This window comes from Camelus bactrianus, chromosome 16 (genome assembly GCF_048773025.1).
Source record: "Camelus bactrianus isolate YW-2024 breed Bactrian camel chromosome 16, ASM4877302v1, whole genome shotgun sequence".
Classification (NCBI taxonomy): Eukaryota; Metazoa; Chordata; class Mammalia; order Artiodactyla; family Camelidae; genus Camelus; species Camelus bactrianus.
The window spans coordinates 42,718,315-42,737,077 of NC_133554.1; the positions used below are offsets into that span (position 1 = coordinate 42,718,315).

Genomic DNA, 18,763 nt, shown 5'->3' on the forward strand with positions numbered 1-18,763 from the left:
CCTGCCTGAGGCAGCATTTTTATCAACTGTTATTGTCACATCTGGGACTCTGGCCCTTAGGCTCTTTCCTCAGGCCAAGTGGTTTAAACAATAGAAGGATAAAGGTGACTGGGAAGAAATGGGTAAAGAGGGAGCTCATATTAGGAATAAGAATCTCTCTTGGAGTAAGACAGATTTTGTCAAAAATGAAGTATCCATGCCCACAAAGCCATTCAGGCCTCTTCTTCAAAGATGGAATCTCCCTTCCCAGCAGTGCTTCTGGCTGTCCTTCCAGCCGTATCTGGGCATGTAGAAATTTTGTAGGCCCACCTGAACACTTACATTATATTCGCAGTCCACTGGGACGCCCAGCAGAACAACTTTACAGACCTCTGAAACCTCAGCACCAGAGCCCTGGGACCAACTTCCCAACTCTAAAGAGGTTCCCCCACTCTCCACCTCTGTGCCTCCCCAATTCCCTCAAATTCCAGTAGGAGCCTTGTCCTGGATGTCGCGTGTGTCATGTGTGTCAGATACTGCGCTTCCTCACCGGGGTCATTATAGCTCCTGTTTTTGGAGCTGAGGAGACAGGCTTGGTGAGAGGTCTTGCAGTTGGTAGGCACTGGAGCTCCAGTATTTCTGTTCGTGCCAGTCCACGGTCCTGCCTCACTCTCATTGTGGAAATGTTCGCTCTGGTGAAAAACTGGACCAATTAAAATTTGGTCTTTTTTTTTTTTAATGTGTATATTTACTGCATCCTTATTTAGGAAAGTGGAAAATACAGTAAAAGCTAGTCCAGAAAACAAAATTTGCCCATAACCTGATTACCATACCCACTGTAAATATTTTGGTATCGTTTTCTTTCTCTGTTTAGTGTTTTACATAAATGAGATCATATTATACATATGTATATACATATATTATGTAATAGCATAAGATAAATAATCACTTAGCATTAGATCACAAGAATTTGCCTATTTTATTAAAATTTATTTATAAAAACGAATTTATGTAACTGCCCATTGGTCTACCATATAGATATAGTATAACTTAACTACTTTCTCATCATTAGACGTGTATTTTGATTGTTTGCAGAAGGCTCTTTTGTTTATAAATGGATAGATGGACAGTAATGAAAGTCACATGAACAGGGTTCCAGGTTATGTTTCTGAGTATTCTTTATATCAGCATATGAAGCAAAACCCAAGATTGTTTCTGTAATTATAATGGATTGATGATTCAGTTTCCCACTGAAAATGGCCCTGAGCCTCAGGAGAAAATATTATTCATCTTTTGAACCCACTGTAAGTTTATGAAGAAGCTGTGGGCCCAACATCATTCTGACAAGCCATGTGTCGACTTCCTCAAAGTCAGCCGTAGAAGGAATATCAGAGATCATTGAGTCCTTCCCCATTGTTTTACACATGGGAAAGCTATGCTTAGGGACAGAAGTTATTGATGAGTTTTAGACTAGAATCCACGTTGGTCCTTTTTCATCACATCATCCTGCCAAAATTGAGTCCATATCCTCTTACTAGGAATGCAAGGCATGATGAATAATCTCTGACTCTAGGAATTTGGTCCAGTAGGTAGGCAGAATCCCTCAGTGATGAGTGGCGGTGTCAGGTGGTGTGGGCTGAGTGCCAGGGGGCTGCTGAAGGCAGGTAGAGCTGGGGGAATGCAGAGGGGGATTTAGCTTCACAAACCTAGGGAAGGCTGCATAAAGAAGATGGGGCTCGGACAGTGGAGAGTAGGGAGCGAGGAGTTCCAAACTCACTGGGCTGGGAGAGGAGGCACGGAGGCGGGTGGTGTTGGCCCTTGGCCTCTTCAGTAACAGTGGACTCTTTGACCAGGGAGAAGAGTTCAAGTAAACGTACTGGCAGGCTGGATTGGGAACACATGGAGAATGGTTTGGAATGTGAGGTTAAGGAATTTAGACTTTATCCTGTAGTCAGTTAGACTTACTTAGACATTTTAGCCAATGTTCAGATACAAGATTTTGAATATTGGCTTAATGTTACCTGTGAGACTGAAAAGGGGGAGGTGAGTTGGGGAGGTGGTCACTCGTTCTTTGAATAAGTATGTATTAACCTTCTGTCATGCGCTAGGTCTAGTTCCTGGGAGTGCTCAAGCAGCCCAGCCCAGTGATTATAATACAACATGTGCTAGGTGCAGTAATAGAGGTGTGTGACAGACACGGTGGTCACAGAGGAGGCAGTGCTTCAGTAACTAATTATGTGGGAAAGAAGGGAAGAATTTGGTAATTAAAGTAGGGAAGAAAGATTTTGAGCTTGGTTGATGTGTCAGTGGTAGCCACACTGAAAGAGATAGAAAATTCTGAGGGCCTGTGGCTGAAGGGAAAAGGTGATGAATTTCCTATGTGCCTGCGCGAGTGAGAGATAGGCATAAAAGCGTCTGGGTAGAAGTGTCCACGTGATAGTTGGTGATGTCAGGGATCTGGCTGAATGTTACAGGAGCTCTTGACTCAGAAGATCTTGAATTTTAAAAGCCACAATTGCTTGGTTTAGTCTGATGAGAATTAGCAGTGGTAGTCAAGCTAAAAATATTGATTGGTGAGAGATGACGCAAAGGTTGGCTTTGGTGTTTTCTCTCCAGAAGGCTGGTTGTCTGTCTTTTAGGGGTTTAGGGCTAGTCAGAGCCTCAGCGTGGTGCTGCAGCTGGGAGGTTGCCCACACTGGCAGCAGAGTAGAACTTCTGTGGATCAGGAAAGAGTGAGGGATCTATTAAGCTCCACTGCCAGAAGGGACAGGGTTTAAGTGCAGACAGAGGACAGCATATAGGCAGATGAGCTTGCTCCATCAAAGGAAAGAATGTAAACTGTATCTTTGTCCATAGCTCAGTCGTATGCTTGCTGGATGGAGATGGAGTTGCTAGGTGCTCATTTTGGCTCTAGCTCCTTGTCAGCTTTCTGCCAGTCCTGTCCTTTGTGCCTCAGAATCCTTGTCTGCCTTCCTGGGTAGAGGGAAATGTCTGGACTTTGGAAAGGAAAGTGCTGGAATTCCTCAGAAACCACTTGTGGCACCCTGAAACAGAATTTTGAACACTTGGTCGATAGATTATAATTGCATGGCTTTTCTTATAGGTGATATTAACTACCAGGAATTTGCTAAAAGACTCTGGGGTGACATCTACTTCAACCCCAAGACGTAAGTAGAGTGTGGGAAGTGACCCCCTAAAGGAGTGATCCATTTTCCCAGTAAGTGAGGACAAAGTTCCTGAGATTAAAACCTGATTTTTTATTAGACGTGAACTACCGTCTCTCCTCTTCTCAGTGAGCTGGCTTCATGAGCTCTAACTGGGCGAGAGGCTGTATCCCTTGAGGTCCCCACAGCTCAGCTGATACATGCATGAGAGTCATAACCTCTGCCCTCTCAGGAATCTCTCTTTGAAAATTTTATGATCATTCCTTTCCCTCGGCTTTACTCAGATTCGAAACTTAAGAAATACACCCTTGGGGTTAGTGTTACTGCCTTCTCCCTCCTGAATCACCAAGAACTCTTTATCTCTTTAGGCGAAAGTTCACAAAAAAGGCCCCAACCAGCAGCTCCCAGAGGAGCTTTGTGGAGTTTATCTTGGAGCCCCTTTATAAGATCCTGGCTCAGGTGAGTGTGTCAGGCCACCTGGCTCAGGTCTGCCCTTCAAGCACAGGGCGGAAAAGCTAACGAACTCAGATTGCCCCCTATGCCTGAACCTGCTCAGTTTTGTATTACTGAGTATGAGGAAGGTTGGTCACCAGTCTTCTGGATCTAGAACACTACAGTCGTCTACGTGCTGTTGAGATCAGAGTGAAGGGGAAAGATAGGAAAAGAAAGGCACAGGGAAAAGAAAGGCACAGCCTGGAGAAATTTTCTACAAAGATGTTGAGTATTCAAAAGAATGTGATACTTGAGAAATAATAGTTTCGGTTATGGGGATTTAACTTACAGATATAATTGTTTCACATGAAAATTCTCCAGTTTTTATTTTTATATATGTAAGTACATTTAAGACATATATATGTTTGTCATAGTATTGTTTATAACAGCAAGAAAAGGGGAAAAAACTGGAAATAGGTTAAATGTTCATCAGTAAGAATCTGATTAAATGAATTATGGTGCATCCCATAAAATGAAGTATTTTGCTGCCATTAAAAGAATGGCTGTATGAGCTTGATTTTAATCAAGCTATTAAACTATTCTGGGTATGTATGTATGTAATATTTGTCAGATTGAAAAAAAACGCATCAGACAGTGGTAAAGATGTAGTTAAACATGTGGGATGTTCCAAAGAAAAGAATATAAAGTTGCATTTGTGTGAATTTGTGCTACCTAAAAGGCAGAGCTAAAAGGGTAATGATATGGTCCCGGAATTTTCATGCAGATTTTTCTCCCAAGACAGTTATACTGTGTTATGTGTTTATGCAGGTGTTTAATAACCACTATGCACAGTGAACATATATACATGCACAAAATGTGTGTGGCCGTGCCAACTGCCAAAATAGTAAAACATACCAAAAGACAAAGTAACATGATTAAAATTTATTGCCACTGGAAAATACTTCTTATCTTGTGTCAGACCAGAATGGATTAATAAAAGAAATTTATAGAATCTGTCTCAGTAGAGACCTTGAGTCTGCTGGGGATGATTTAGCTTGGCCCTGTCCTGACAGCAAATGGACTGCTTGGTGGCATTTTTGGTTCCTTCCAGTGCAATGATCCTCTAAATCTAAGAGATCTCTAAATAGAGAAGGAAGGGTAAGAGATTTCCTGAATGGGATGAGATGCTGCTTTTCAGACACGAGGAGGCAGCACTGAACAGCAGTCCATCTGAGAGGGCCAGGTTTATTGATTGGCGTGGGCACTTAACCAAGCCTGCTACTTGCAAGGTTGGTTTGAAGCATAGGCACCAAAGATTTCCCTGAAACCAAATTGATATCCTTGTCAAGAGCTCACGCTGTAGAAAAGAACCTGGTGCAGGGACCCTTCAAATTGCCCTTTGGCCCTTCCTTGTCCTCTGCCACCACACTGGGCTGTCACTAGAGCTGACATGGTATCTGGCACTGTCACAGGTTGTGGGTGATGTAGACACCAGCCTCCCAAGGACCCTGGACGAGCTAGGCATCCACCTGACCAAGGAGGAACTGAAGCTGAACATCCGCCCCCTGCTCAGGCTGGTCTGCAAAAAGTTCTTTGGCGAGTTTACAGGTAATAAAGAGCTCGTGGCCCATACTTTTCCTTACCCTACAGTGGTGTTTAGAGAGCTGAGGCTCTTATAAATAAACGACAAATTAGTTATATAGGACATCTGGGTTTTCTCCTTGCTGCTTTAGTTAGTGGATGGTACTGAGAACTCTGTCTTGGGGGGAAAAAAGCAATTAAATTTCCCCACCAGGAGGAATGTGCAAGTAAAGGGAATGGGGAAGCCAATTCTGAGGTTCTGGTATTTTTGCCAGAGGGCTCTCAGGAAAGGGGACTCATGGGTATTGTGAAATAGTGGGGAAAACACCAGGCTGGGACTTGAAAGGTGAATTACAGACTCAAATTCCTCTTTCCCTGAGCTCCTCTTTCTTGCATTTTCGTTATGCACAAGGCAGGTACATAGTAGGACGAGCCCCTACTGGTTGAGAAAAGACCTGAGTCTTGATCCTGCTGTAGCCCTGGCCCTTCCCTGGGGTGATCCTAGGCCAGCCACTCAGTCCTTCTGTGACTAATTTCTTATCTTTAAAATAAGGGAGGTGAAAAAGATGAAGGCTAAGGCCCTCTCAGCAGTGTCTTGATTCTGAGTCTGGTAGGAATTAGGTATCTGAATCCCCGAAGTGTATAATTTTAGTAATTCATTCTAGGCCAGTCATCAGTCTGACATAGGAGATCCAACTGAAAGCAGACAGACTAGGCACCCCAAGGTGCTAATGAAGGTTCCCTCTTGTATGGCTTATTGGCTGTTAGAAAAACAGGATACTTATTAAACAGAAACAAAGGGGAAGAGTCAATTCGAGGACTGTTCTAAGTAGATCTAGAAAGAAGAGAAGAGGTACTTACTTAGTTTTGTGTAAGTGCTCAGTAAGTGCTTATATTCAATAAAAGGTTACAGACTGATATAGATACTTTAAGGTTTTTGTCAGCTGAGTTCCAAGGAACCATTGAGACCTGCTTCTTGATTTTCTGTGGCCTCAGTGTGACTCCAAGTCTTTTAGAAGCATACACCCAGGAAGCAGGGTATCACTTCCCCCTAGAATCATAGGGCCATAGCTTTTAGAGTTGAAAATTTGTCCCCTCACTGTTAGCTTTCTAAGCATCATGAGTGGATCAGAATGCCCTGCCCAATTCCCCTGTGAGAGTGTATGTGATGGCTGTCTCTTCTCCCTCCACAGGCTTTGTGGACATGTGTGTGCAGCACATCCCCTCTCCAAAGGTGGGCGCCAAGCCCAAGATTGAGCACACCTACACCGGTGGTGTGGACTCCGACCTCGGCGAGGCCATGAGCGACTGTGACCCTGATGTAAGAGAATGTGTTCCCCTAGTTCTCTGATTTTTTTCCCCTCTTGTGTGGGGATACTGTTTATTAGTGCCTTCTATCCCATCTATGCATGGCTCTCCCCAGGAGTATAGTCAGACCTGAATTCAAAGGCTGATGTTTCCACTACTGGTGGTGTGATCTTGGGAACACTATTCAGGCTTTCCGAGTCTAAGGGTCTTGGTCTATAAAGTGATGATAATAATTTGTATGTGTTCGTTATGGGAAGTAAGTAAGATTAAAAAAGTGTCATGGTTGTGTTTAGCTTGGTGCCTAACAGATTAGTAAAGATTCAACAAACGGTAGCTAATCTTGGCAATCCTGGCTTTTAAAAATTCTTTCCCAGTCATTCCTTAGACAGTCTAGTTTCTTGGCATAAACATGGAGCCAATTGAGAATTGTAAGTTATTTCTTTGGAAGAGATTTGGGGCAAGTTAGTCTTGTAATCTTGCAAGTTAACAGTGCCAGTCTGCCATCCTAAACCTGCTTCTCTTCCCCAGTGCCCTCACTCCCCCAAACCCCCCAGGAAGGAAGAGGTTTTTTTTTGCTATGCCTGCGACATCTGTTAACTAAGTAGGGAGTAGGCCTTGGTTCGCATTTTCCCAGAAGATCACTATGTCTTCGGGGTCTGGACTGCCTCTTCTTGCAGCTCATGTCCTTACTGACAGGGGAGGTGGAGACAGTGGTGCTTCCCCGAGAACATGTGTGGTTAAGGCTGCACTCTGTCCCCACCTCCAGGGTCCCCTGATGTGCCACACGACCAAGATGTACAGCACAGATGATGGAGTTCAGTTTCATGCCTTTGGCAGAGTGCTAAGTGGCACCATCCATGCTGGGCAGCCTGTGAAGGTGCTGGGGGAGAACTACACCCTGGAGGATGAGGAAGACTCCCAGATATGCACCGTGGGCCGCCTTTGGATCTCTGTGGCCAGGTACTGCCAAGCAGAGCCTCTCAGGGTACACCTGGGCCTCCACACTGGAACTGCCCCAAAGAGCTGGAAGGGTGGTCCTCCTTGGAAACACTGTAGCTGCCTGTCTCCCTACAGTGTGGGTAGGGTGACCCTCCCTCAGCAGATCTATTGACTTCTAATCCTTACTGTTTAAGGTTGTAGGGTCAAAGGGCAGTTCTTGTTGGGATAATGCCAAGAGCCTTGCCTTTGTGTTTTGGATGGCTTGTGTGAATTTTTGTAGCAGGATTTCTGTGTTTACTCATCTTAATTCTCTCTTCCTCTTCTGTGTTCCCTTTTTTTGGAGGGTGGGATAATTAGGTTTATTTTTGTACTGATTTATTAATGGAGGGACTGGGAATTGAACCCATGACCTCATACATGCTAGGCACGTGCTCTACCATTAAGCTATATCCTTCCCCCGCCACCGCTTCTGTGTTTCTTAAGTCATAACCTTTTTGTTTCTTCCCAAAAGAGATTGTTTCCAAACCTGTTCTTTGACCAGGATAGAAGACTTTTCTGGATCCCTTGTAGCATCTTGGTCTGCAGAATCAAACTTAGCTTGGGCCTCTGGGCTGCTTGTCAGTTCATGAGTTGGGCATCTTAGCTCGAAAGCAGAACTGAAGCAGCCCTGTTTCTGGGATGGCTGCTCCATCTTACTGATGGCCCCTTTTCGTGCCTCCAGATTCACCCTGTTCCCTAGAAGGCAGAAGAAAATTAAAGAGCTGGGAGAGTTACAGTGTCTTCTGTGGTGCTTTTGGCATCTCCTTACATTCTACCCCTTGGGCAGTGACTTGCTTACCACCAACATCCAAGTGGAATTAGATTTGCCTGTTTTGTCTTCATATAATACCTTGCATTTTTTATATGGCACACATCAGTTTGTAACCACACATATGTGTAGCTGTATGATTGATTGTTTATTGCATCTCTCCCCTGCTAGAGTGTATCTGTTTTGCTCACCCTGCTCCAGGCTCATTTCCCAGCACAGAGCAAGTGCTCAGTAAATTTTTATGGAATAAATACTTTGCCCAGTTCCATTGCTGCTTCTTGGATTTTGCTCCAGGTACCACATTGAGGTGAACCGTGTTCCTGCTGGCAACTGGGTTCTGATCGAAGGTGTTGACCAACCAATTGTGAAGACAGCGACTATAACTGAACCCCGAGGCAATGAGGAGGTAGAGTTTCTGAAGAGGCAACTGGATTGGTTTCAGCTAGAGGGTCACAGGGAACCACAGCACACGAGAGCAACAAGCAGGAGAACTCGCAGGGGGTGAACCCGGAGTCACTGTTGCTTCCTGGTTCCAGGCCTCAGCATAGGCTCAGCCTTCTAGATCTGACCCTGTTGGATTCACCCTGTTCTTGGCTCAGATGCTAGGAACTAGGAGGAACTCCTTTCCCTCCTCTCTTTATTCTACTAAAATACACGGGAATAAATGGCCTCTCAGGTTGTCTCCAGGCAGCTCCTTGGCTCCAGGTTGAGGGGGTGGTCTCCTCCCCAACAGGTCCTAGCTTCTCTCTGACCCCTACACCTTCTGTGCCTGCTCAGTCCAGGTGTCCTCACTCCTCTGCATTTTGGGTCTCAGGCTCAGATTTTCCGGCCCTTGAAGTTCAACACCACATCTGTTATCAAGATTGCCGTGGAGCCAGTCAACCCCTCAGAGCTGCCCAAGATGCTGGACGGCCTGCGCAAGGTCAACAAGAGCTACCCATCCCTCACCACCAAGGTATGCCTGAGGCTGCAGCAACTGCCGAGACCCTCGTGCCCCAGCAGAGGGGTCCATGCTGCCTGCAGCTTCTTGTCCATCAGGCAGCTCTGATCTGCTGATTCTGGCAGCCTACATAGAAGCTAATCCGTGTCTATTACTGTCACTTGAAGGCAGGATGAGACCCCTGTGTGTGTGTGCACGCGCGCGCCCCTATACATCTTCCACAAGTGTCTTTAGGCAGGAGGGAGATGTTTCATGGAAAGTACACTTTGGATTGATTTTCCAGGAAACGTAGAGGAAAAAAGTGAATCACTCTGAGATTGCCAGCATACCTCTCTGAGGATTTGGCTGGGGCTAAAGAGTCAGCTTATGTCTACAGAGAGAACAGGATTTTCTCTAAGTGGCTAAGATGAGAATTAACTCTGTGACCTCACGCCCACTAGTACTGTGCTGAGTGGTCCAGGTATCTTGAGGACTGACTCGTACTTCACTGCTCCCCAGTGATTCTTCCTGAAGAGCCTGGAACCAACGTTGAGCAGTGGCTCTTCTGATAGTGGGTTCACGCACCTCCCTTTGGGTTCTAGCCTTGATTCTGTTTCTGTCTTCTGTTAGTGGCACAAGATAGTCCAAGCTGTGACCACTAGGATTGTTGTGTTTCAGGTGGAAGAATCTGGCGAGCACGTGATTTTGGGTACTGGGGAACTCTACCTGGACTGTGTGATGCACGACTTGCGGAAGATGTACTCAGAGATAGACATCAAGGTAGAGCAGCTGCTCCTTTCTTTGGCACCTCCTTGACCAGGAGCTTGGCTCTTGACACTAGACGGATTGTACAAGTAACCAAACCCTTGATTCCTCAGCGAGGCCCAAGGGGAGAGGGGTGCATTGGGGAGAAGATCTGTGTGGGAAGAGCATGATCTGTTGCTCCCTCTGTGGGGAAGTATTTGAGATCTGATCTGCCCTCTTTGGTGGGGGTTATTCTCATTGTCGTGCGTTCAAAGTCAAGGCTCCCAAGCCGGAGTTTTCTTAGTCTTTTATTAAGAAAGTAGTTGCATTTAACCCATCTGTGGTGATTGGGGCTCAGAGTGAATGGTTTCTAGGAGAGAGTGGGGACTGGCTCTTCTGGATTCATTGGTAGGTCGTGATTTAGCTTCTTAATTAAACTGCCCGTTGCACAGCCTCAGTCTCCGAGTTGATACACACGTTTTCTCCAAGGCCCTATGGTGGTGAGAATGAGTGCCCTCCAGTCCCTCTCTGAGACTCTTCTGGTGTGTCCAGGACTGGTGCTGTAGAAGACAGTGCACTTCCCAGTAGCAGGCCACATAGGGGCTTCTGGACATCATGGTTGAGAATGGAACAGGGGCTCACCAGTCAGTCTCTAGAGACAGCGGGCAGACCTACCATGGTTCAGTGGATGGTGGTGGGACGGCTGTACAGGTGTTGAAAGATAACCTTGAGGGACTATGATATAGGCTCTAATTTGATCCTCCACTTGCTCTTGGCTCAGGAACGTAAATTGTGCACTACGCTAGGTCCTCCAGGCTTCCTAGTGACGGTCTGGACTTTGGCCTGAGCCTGTTACCGTCCTTGTCACTAATGCTGACTGAGCCGATTAAGACAGGAGTTCTCACAGGGGTGGTGTCAGGGGAACCTTGGGATTCCCTTTGGCAGAAGGTTGTCCTTCCAGCTGTTAGACCTTGCCTGACAGTTTATTTTGTTTCTCAGGTGGCTGATCCCGTTGTCACATTCTGTGAGACAGTGGTAGAAACATCCTCCCTCAAGTGCTTTGCTGAAACGCCCAATAAGAAGTAAGCAGTGGGGGGTTATAGTGACCCTGGGACTCACAGGGGCACTTTCCCCTCCCCCCAACTCTATCCCAGTCACAAGAGCTGTGGAAATAGAGACCTCTGAGTCTTGGGATGTGGGTGCTTAGGATACTTGAGCTTTGCCCCAGCCCTTTCATCCCTTAAGCCTTTGGACACGATGCTATGGAATTCTTTGTCTTAGTTACTCCCAGGGTGAGTTTTGTAATTGCCCGTTCTCCTCTCTGTATAACATGACCATCTTAAAATTTTCCCTAGCGGCAACTCTCCTGTTCACTGTGTTTAATACATTAACACTGGTTTAAAGCTTCTTAAAAAATTGCTTTTTTACCAAACCTTACTTTTTTAAGGAGTAGTAGATTCAATTGAAACAAGGCAGAAGATGAGATCTTTTTCCTCTTCTCTGCCCCTGTGGCTTTTACTGATGTCCCTGCCTTAGCTCTTCCCTTTTTCACCCTTTCCTTAGGAATGTTTCGCTTGCTAGTCCTCCTGACTCTCCTCATTACCCATGTCCTTTCTAACTAGGAACAAGATCACCATGATTGCTGAGCCTCTGGAGAAGGGCCTCGCCGAGGACATAGAGAACGAGGTGGTCCAAATCACATGGAACAGGTGAGAACATGGCTCTGATTCCAGGATTAAAGGCTGACGTTGCTCCACAGCTTACCTGCTGGGTCTCTCTAATCCTCTGGGAGGAAATTGTGTCTCCCTCTCTTGTCCTGGGCGCAGTGTGGGTGTCCGAGGTGACTGTCGTATGGAAAGGCAGAATTCATGGAGCCAGTAATCACAGAACTGTCTGACACTGCCATTTTCTCGTCCTTCCCCCAGGAAGAAACTGGGAGAGTTCTTTCAGACCAAGTATGACTGGGATCTGCTGGCTGCCCGTTCCATCTGGGCTTTTGGCCCTGATGCCACTGGCCCCAACATCCTGGTGGATGATACCCTGCCCTCTGAGGTACAGCAGAACTGATGGGAGCCATGTGGTGGTCTCTTAGCTCTTGAGTGGAAGAAATTACAAAGTGCTCTTCTTCTCCTGAAAGTATTTTGTATCTTCTGGTAAAGAAGAGTATCTTCTTACTGGTCTACCTACCTTCTTCTCCTTATAAACTCTTTGGCTATAGCCAGGGTCACTGCTAAGGGGCCCTCATGTTTTGTGCAGGTGGACAAGGCTCTTCTCGGCTCAGTGAAGGACAGCATCGTTCAAGGTTTCCAGTGGGGAACCAGGGAGGGGCCCCTTTGTGATGAGCGTAAGTCCACAGTGCCTCTGTCTTCTCGCCCCAGTCCTCTGGTGTCCTTGCATCTGGGGGTATGAAGTGGGGTGGGCTCATCTTTGGGACCTGCCAGCAGAAGCAGCTTGGGGCACACAGGGCCAACCCATGTCCTGGGCCAGCTTCCTCTCTCGTCCTTCCCTGTCCTCATGCTGCTGCTTGTTACATCCTAGAAATGGAAATCATTTCTAGATTGACATTTGCTCCTCATTCCTAGAGTGTGTTTGAGGAAGGATGTCAAGAGGAGAATGGGATTGGAGTGGTTTATAGACCAGGATTGGACTTAGTAGGGACAAATGTGCAATTTCTAGGACTTACTCTACATCCAAAAGTAATTAAATATCTGCAAGGGAAACATACGCACTTCTAGGGATACTTTATGAAGTCTGAGCATGACCTGAAGCCAACACTGAGAATGTACGCTTACCTTCTGATCTCCACCTACGCTATTAGGATGCACGTCTGCAGGGTGATTCTGTACCACTTTTCATGGCCATAGGACAGCTACAGTGCTGCAGGAGGCTCCTTGCTGCTCTGCCCGTGCGCCCTTGACTAGCATATCCACTCCTCAGTCAATTCCCCCTTCTCCTTTTCAGTGATTCGAAATGTCAAGTTTAAGATCCTGGATGCTGTGGTTGCCCAGGAGCCCCTGCACCGGGGTGGGGGCCAAATCATCCCCACAGCCAGGAGAGTTGTCTATTCTGCCTTCCTCATGGTAAGTGAGTGGGGCTGTCCTGCCATTGGCATTAAGTGGGGCCTTGAGATGACTGTCCCCCAGCCTTCCCTTTTTCCAAGTGCTCGGTCCTCAGCCTTCCCCAAGCTAAGGAACCCTTCTTGTTCTGTTGCAGGCCACGCCTCGTCTGATGGAGCCCTACTACTTTGTAGAGGTCCAGGCCCCTGCAGATTGTGTCTCTGCTGTCTACACTGTCCTGGCCAGGCGCAGGTGAGCAGCCCCGGTGTGTTAGGGAGAGCGCGGCGAGCAGGAGCGGAGCAAGAAGTAACTTACTGCTGTGGGGAAAGCGGCGTTGGCCTCCCCCAGCCACTCCGTTCCTGAAACCTAGTGAGCCAGTTTGTAGAAGGAAGTGGGAAAAGAATGAGGCAATCCCCAGAATTAATGCAAATTAAAACTTGAGATTCCTTCTTGGGCCCCCTCCTCAGAGAGCTCCTGGGGCAAGTACAGCAGTGTGTCAAGGGTGGGAATGTCTAAAGGACCCTGTCCTTTAGAATCAATGTCCCACTGTTACCCAGAGGTCGCTGCCCCTTTGACTTCCACAGAGAATTAGGCTGAGAGCCCCAGGCCTTCTCTGCCCTCTGGAGCATGCTTGTGGTTATTCTTTCTTTGATGATAAACATTTGGGAATGCATTGCTTCTTTGCTTTTGGCCTCTGTAGGACTACAGCCTTTTTGTTTTTCTGTCTCAGGGGACATGTGACTCAGGATGCACCCATTCCAGGCTCCCCTCTCTACACCATCAAAGCTTTCATCCCAGCCATTGACTCTTTTGGCTTTGAGACTGATCTGCGGACTCACACCCAGGGTCAGGCATTTTCCTTGTCTGTCTTCCATCATTGGCAGGTAAGAAAATGGTGCAGGCTGGCTAGCGTGGCCTTCCACCCCTACAGGGCCAGTCTGCTCTGACCGGCTCCCCTTCTAAGTCCCAAGTGGGATTAGAAGAGTCCTGCTTCTAGGCCTGAATGCTCTGGGAGGTCGGCCTGGACCATCCAAAACCACTTTGCCTTTCAGATTGTACCTGGTGATCCTCTGGACAAGAGCATTGTCATCCGCCCCTTGGAGCCACAGCCAGCTCCTCACCTGGCCCGGGAATTCATGATTAAAACCCGACGTAGGAAGGTAAATGTCCCTCAGGCCCATGGCCATCCCTCTACCCCCAGGGGTCTCGGCAGGAATTGGGTCTCTCTTCATTCCTTGCTTTTGGTCCCTTCTCCCAAAGACTGAGAGAAGTTCACAACATAGAAGATGCGATCTGGACAGGCTTCAGGCAACCAAACCTGGGCTCAGTCTGACTGGGAAGGGAGTGCCTTCTCCTGCCCTGTGACGATACACAAAAGGCAGGGCTCCTGAAATAGCTCAGCTGACACTCAGCCCCGCACCAGCCCCCAACTCAAGTACAGATCAGTCTGCCTCCACAAGGGGCTCATGCTTGCATTTGCCCCCGCTCTCTGCAGGGCCTGAGTGAAGATGTGAGCATCAGCAAGTTCTTCGATGATCCTATGTTACTGGAGCTTGCCAAGCAGGATGTTGTGCTCAATTACCCCATGTGAGTGCCAGGGTCCTGGCAGCTCCTGCTCCCTGCAGTGGGCTGCGTCCTGGACTTGAAGCTGGGACCTGGTATGACTTGGACTCCATGTTGTCAGAGAGTATCTGGGCGCTGCTGTGGCCATCCTGAACAACCCAAGAACCTCCAAGCCTCCAGCCCAGAGTCCTTCCCCAGGACGAGCATTTGGCCTCCAGCTTCCTCCTGTGGCCTCTGCCTGGCTCCATTCCCAGAGAACAGAGAGATGCTTGGGCTCAGGAAAGGAGAAGGGTATGGAAGTGCTGAACCCCAAGGGGCCCTGTCCTCAGAATTTACATGGAATTTTTTTTTTTACAAGTTTGACCTTACACATGGTTTATAAGTGAACAGAACATTCTGACTTCTGCCTCGCTCTGTTCCTTTCATCCCTGCTCCTCAGCCCCCTTTCCTCTAGCACAGTCTAGTCCTGGCACTTGGGTTTTGGATATATGTGGTCTCCCAAGAGGCCTCACTGTCTCTGCTCCCAGCTGCAGCCCTCTTCCTGCCTGGGTCCCCAGGGAAGCGGCCTATGGGGGGAGGAACGCCTGCCTCTTAAATTCAGTGTTCCCATGAGCATTGTGGCCTCTTTACTGCCCATCCCTCACACTCCAGGCATCTTGTTCTCTCTACCATGCTGCTTCTGGGTGGGACCTGAGGGGATTTGGGAGTTGTTGGGTCTCTGGGATCAGAGGTCTACTACACCCCCTCCTCTGCCCCTGAAGATTCTCCTTGCCCTGGAATTGGGGGCCAGAACTCTTTGATTTCCAGCCCTTTGCTCTAAGTCCTCCCACCAACCACTATCAGCTTCTTACTGTGCTCTCCCCCATGTAAAGAAGAGACTGTCAACTTGCCTCAAAACTACTTTATTAGGCTCATACCAGGGATCGGTTAAAGAGGTTCTGACTGCCCCAGGCCGTGTAGGAATCCTACTTCTCCCCGGCATCCTGCGCTGTTCTTTTGATACAGTCTCTGTACATTGTGTACACAGCCCCTGTGTGAAGGAAAAGGAAAAATGTCCCATGACACGGAACCCTCCACCCATCCTCTGGCTCTCCCAGGTGTCCCAGAGAGGAGGAACAGCTGCGGAGTCCCAAAGTCCCGGGGGTCCGATGCTGGTCGTTCCCTTGAGTGTCCAGCTTCCCTGCTCATCTTTCCATCCTGCGTCTCAACATCTGCTACAAACACCTGGCTACACAGCCTGAGGAAACAACCCATTTGCCAGTTCACAAAGCACTTTAACGTATATTGTCTGTCTGAGGAAGCTCACAGCAGTCTGCGAGGTAGGCAGGCAGGGGTGGGTATCGTCATGTCGCACATGGGGAAGCTGAGTCTCAGAGGAAGGGATTTGTCCTCTGTCACACAGCTAGTAAGTAACTGCCTTTTGCTCCAGAGAGGAAGAGAAAATCGGCATACATTCTGCTGTGTGGTTCTTACCTCTAGAAAAACTCACAAAACAAACTATACACCATCCCCTGGGACACAGGAGATTAAACAGGGAACCCTGGAAATGTCTCTATGTGGGGGCTTTACCAAAGGGCAGATGTGGCGCCTAGTATAGGGAATAGGGACCGAACTCATGGTCCTTTAACTGACTCACAGCCAGATTCTGCCTAATCAGTTTCGCCTTCATTTTCCCATGACCCTGCCAGCTACTCACCCAGCATGATTGCACCCACAGCACAGGCCTGTGCCACCACTCGGGTGTGAATCAGGTGTATGGACATCTTGGTGGAACCACGAGCCTTCAGCCGGTAAATCCTATATGCTGCCACCATCAGGCAGCCTCCTAAGCCTGTGTGGGCAGAGAACGTGACCCTTGGTCCTTAGTCACCAAGCACAACATTCCTGGTGAGACACCTCACTAGACGGGCTAAACATCTGGATAAACAGTTGCCTTCTTGCTGCTGCTTTGGGGTGGGGGGCGGGGGCGGTGCAGGGGCAGTGGGGTGGGTGAGGGCTATCATCAGAATATTGAATTGTTTCTTCTTAATAGCATTTACAAAGTGGCTGCCTACCTCCAGTGACTCCCGTCCTCCACGTACAATAGCCCGTCGTCATGACACTCCCACTCCCCTTAGCTCTGCTCCGGCCCTTCAACCATTGCCGGCTCCCACGTCTGTTCTCCCCTCCCAGACTGCTCCTGCTCATCCTGACACTAGTGTTGGTATCACATACACTTGAATGCTGCCACCTCCATCCATTCAGACTCATTTCATTGTCAGGATGTGTCCCTTTGTCCCTTGGCACCTTTGCTGTTGGTTCACTCCTAGCTGTTGATTATTCACCAGGTAGGACCACTTGAGTTCTGTGCTTTATTCTTTGAAAGGATAGGAGATATGTTCTCTCTGAGAGATGGCCCTCTTCTCAGCCCCCATTCCTTCCTTTCCCACTCACCTATAGGCACCAGCGGAGATTCCCTGGTCTTCCTCAGGAATTTCTCAGACACGCTGTCCTCGCCTTCAGGTGGTGCCCACCAGCCTTTGTTTGCAGACATGATTCTGCCCCCAGATGTTAGCAGCTGGGGCTCCTAGGCTTCAGCCCAGTCCTAGAAGGAGGCATTCCACAATAAGAACTCCAGTTCTCCTCAGCCTGGGGTGGGAAGGAGGAAATTGCCTGCTAAGACCCTCTCTTACCATGCCCAACACAGCTGCTACTTGAAAAGATGCCCCAGGTATCCTGTCTCGGATGGCTGGACCACTAGTGCCATTTCTCTATCTCTTCTTCCTAACATCTGCTACTTCCCCCAGCTCATTCTGACTTCACTGTCTTCTCTGCTTCCCCTCTTCCATCTGTGTCCCTATCGGTGTGATCCTTGGGCCAAGAAAAGCAGCTGGAAAACTCCAGAGGAGGGTGGGAGGAACAAGCCTTGAGCCTTGGGTCCCCCACTGGCCTTGAGTCTGTGATGGTTGTTCCTGAGGGAGCTGCAGAGCAGGATCTGACCCCGGGCAGTCAGAGCCATCCCAGACAGTATCACAGCACTGGTTACCAAGTCACTAGAGCCAGAGATTAGACGTCGATATGTGTATAATTTAACATACATTATGGACATTAATACCAACGCAACAAATTCTGGTCCCTGAGCTGCTCCCCCATCTCCAGGTCCATCTCTTGCTAGATTCTTTACAGTTGCCAACCCCTGCCTCATCCCTGGGCTGGGCACCCCTGTTACTCTATTTGCTAACCCCTGTAAATATCTGCTGATCACAAACTAGATGGGGTCCCAGAGTTCTAGTCCTTAGACCAGGGGTTCTGCCTGCCAGGTGCCTTCTAACCACAAATTCCCTGCTTGAGGCCACTTCTCTTCCTAGTTGCCCTTCCTTTCTCCTGAAGGAGCAAGGACTGTTGGCCCCACGGGTCCTCAGCATGCCAGTGCTTACCCTAGGAGGTGGCTAGAAAGCGGAGTGCGCGCAGCCGGGCCAGGGCTCAGTGTCTGCTGTTTTGAACCAGCCAAGAGCTGATGATGGAGCTGCCACTATGGGGTCAGGGAAGCAGTGACGGGCTTTATGGAGACTTTGAAGTCAGAAATGGAGAGGGGAGGAGATAGGACAGGGCATCAGTCTTAACCCCCCATCTGCTGAGTTCCAAGCTGGAACTCCAAGCCCTGGAAAGTAACGAAAGACCAGATGGAGGGGAGCCCTTACCTCGATTCAGTCTTTTAATTCCTGTGAACATAAATGGCTGGATCAGAGACAGACTCAATGTGGAGAATTGAGATGGGGATACAGAGGCAATAGTGGGTCGAGAGTCGTTTCTCCCCCATGCGATACTGCCTCAAATACTCTTAAGAACAATGTAGGATATAAATAAAATGCCTTAATTGTGAGAGGCAGGCTTTCTGGTCTTGGTCTTGATCCCCCCAAGGAGGTTTGTCCAGGAGTTTGAAACAAGTGGGACTTCCTTATATCTCCGGAGCTCTTCATACTGCCTGCGGGGTGATGATGCTCATTCTGGTTACAGAGATGACAGTGATCAGCATTAGCACATTTTCTAGTTTAGGTATTTGCAATTCAGACCTGTCAGCTGTTCTACGCAGTAAGTAGCAGCTTGTTCATAGACCAGGAACTGAGCTTCTGAGAGACTCTGAATTATCCCCTGGTGCACAGCTAGTAAATGGCAGTGTCCTAATCTGAACTTAGGTCCTGCTGGCTCCAAAGTTTGTACTTCTAGCCTGCTTCCCAGGGGGCTGGCCAAGCTGAAACCCTCTCCAGGTTGATACTGGAATTTAGGAATG

General features: G+C 48.1%; 2 protein-coding genes across 3 annotated transcripts in view; one reads left to right on the top strand and one right to left on the bottom strand.

The window, feature by feature from the left end:
• Window positions 1–14,897, top strand: part of EFTUD2 (elongation factor Tu GTP binding domain containing 2) — a 34,579-nt gene extending 19,682 nt beyond the window's left edge. Inside the window, exons 12-28 of the mRNA XM_010959509.3 lie at window positions 3,083–3,146; window positions 3,512–3,602; window positions 5,048–5,183; window positions 6,350–6,477; window positions 7,231–7,424; window positions 8,506–8,617; window positions 9,026–9,166; window positions 9,809–9,910; window positions 10,874–10,956; window positions 11,497–11,583; window positions 11,800–11,926; window positions 12,131–12,218; window positions 12,836–12,954; window positions 13,088–13,182; window positions 13,661–13,814; window positions 13,983–14,090; window positions 14,426–14,897. Of these exons, the coding sequence (XP_010957811.1) occupies window positions 3,083–3,146; window positions 3,512–3,602; window positions 5,048–5,183; window positions 6,350–6,477; window positions 7,231–7,424; window positions 8,506–8,617; window positions 9,026–9,166; window positions 9,809–9,910; window positions 10,874–10,956; window positions 11,497–11,583; window positions 11,800–11,926; window positions 12,131–12,218; window positions 12,836–12,954; window positions 13,088–13,182; window positions 13,661–13,814; window positions 13,983–14,090; window positions 14,426–14,521 (1,925 nt within the window). The 3' untranslated portion in view covers window positions 14,522–14,897. The remainder of the gene's footprint in view (window positions 1–3,082; window positions 3,147–3,511; window positions 3,603–5,047; window positions 5,184–6,349; window positions 6,478–7,230; window positions 7,425–8,505; window positions 8,618–9,025; window positions 9,167–9,808; window positions 9,911–10,873; window positions 10,957–11,496; window positions 11,584–11,799; window positions 11,927–12,130; window positions 12,219–12,835; window positions 12,955–13,087; window positions 13,183–13,660; window positions 13,815–13,982; window positions 14,091–14,425) is intronic.
• HIGD1B (HIG1 hypoxia inducible domain family member 1B) lies at window positions 500–18,044 on the bottom strand. Of its 2 annotated transcripts, XM_074343297.1 has the most exons (5): window positions 17,910–18,044; window positions 16,927–17,077; window positions 16,190–16,324; window positions 7,930–8,138; window positions 500–3,023 (listed from the first exon to the last, which is right to left on the bottom strand). In XM_074343297.1, exons 2-5 carry the CDS (start codon window positions 17,024–17,026, stop codon window positions 3,003–3,005), a joined length of 465 nt encoding a protein of 154 aa, XP_074199398.1. In that variant the 5' UTR covers window positions 17,027–17,077; window positions 17,910–18,044; the 3' UTR covers window positions 500–3,002. The 2 variants fall into 2 exon arrangements, with proteins under 2 accessions (XP_074199398.1, XP_010957813.2); XM_010959511.3 differs by lacking the exons at window positions 500–3,023; window positions 7,930–8,138 and adding an exon at window positions 15,380–15,523.
• Window positions 18,045–18,763: the final 719 nt, after the last annotated feature.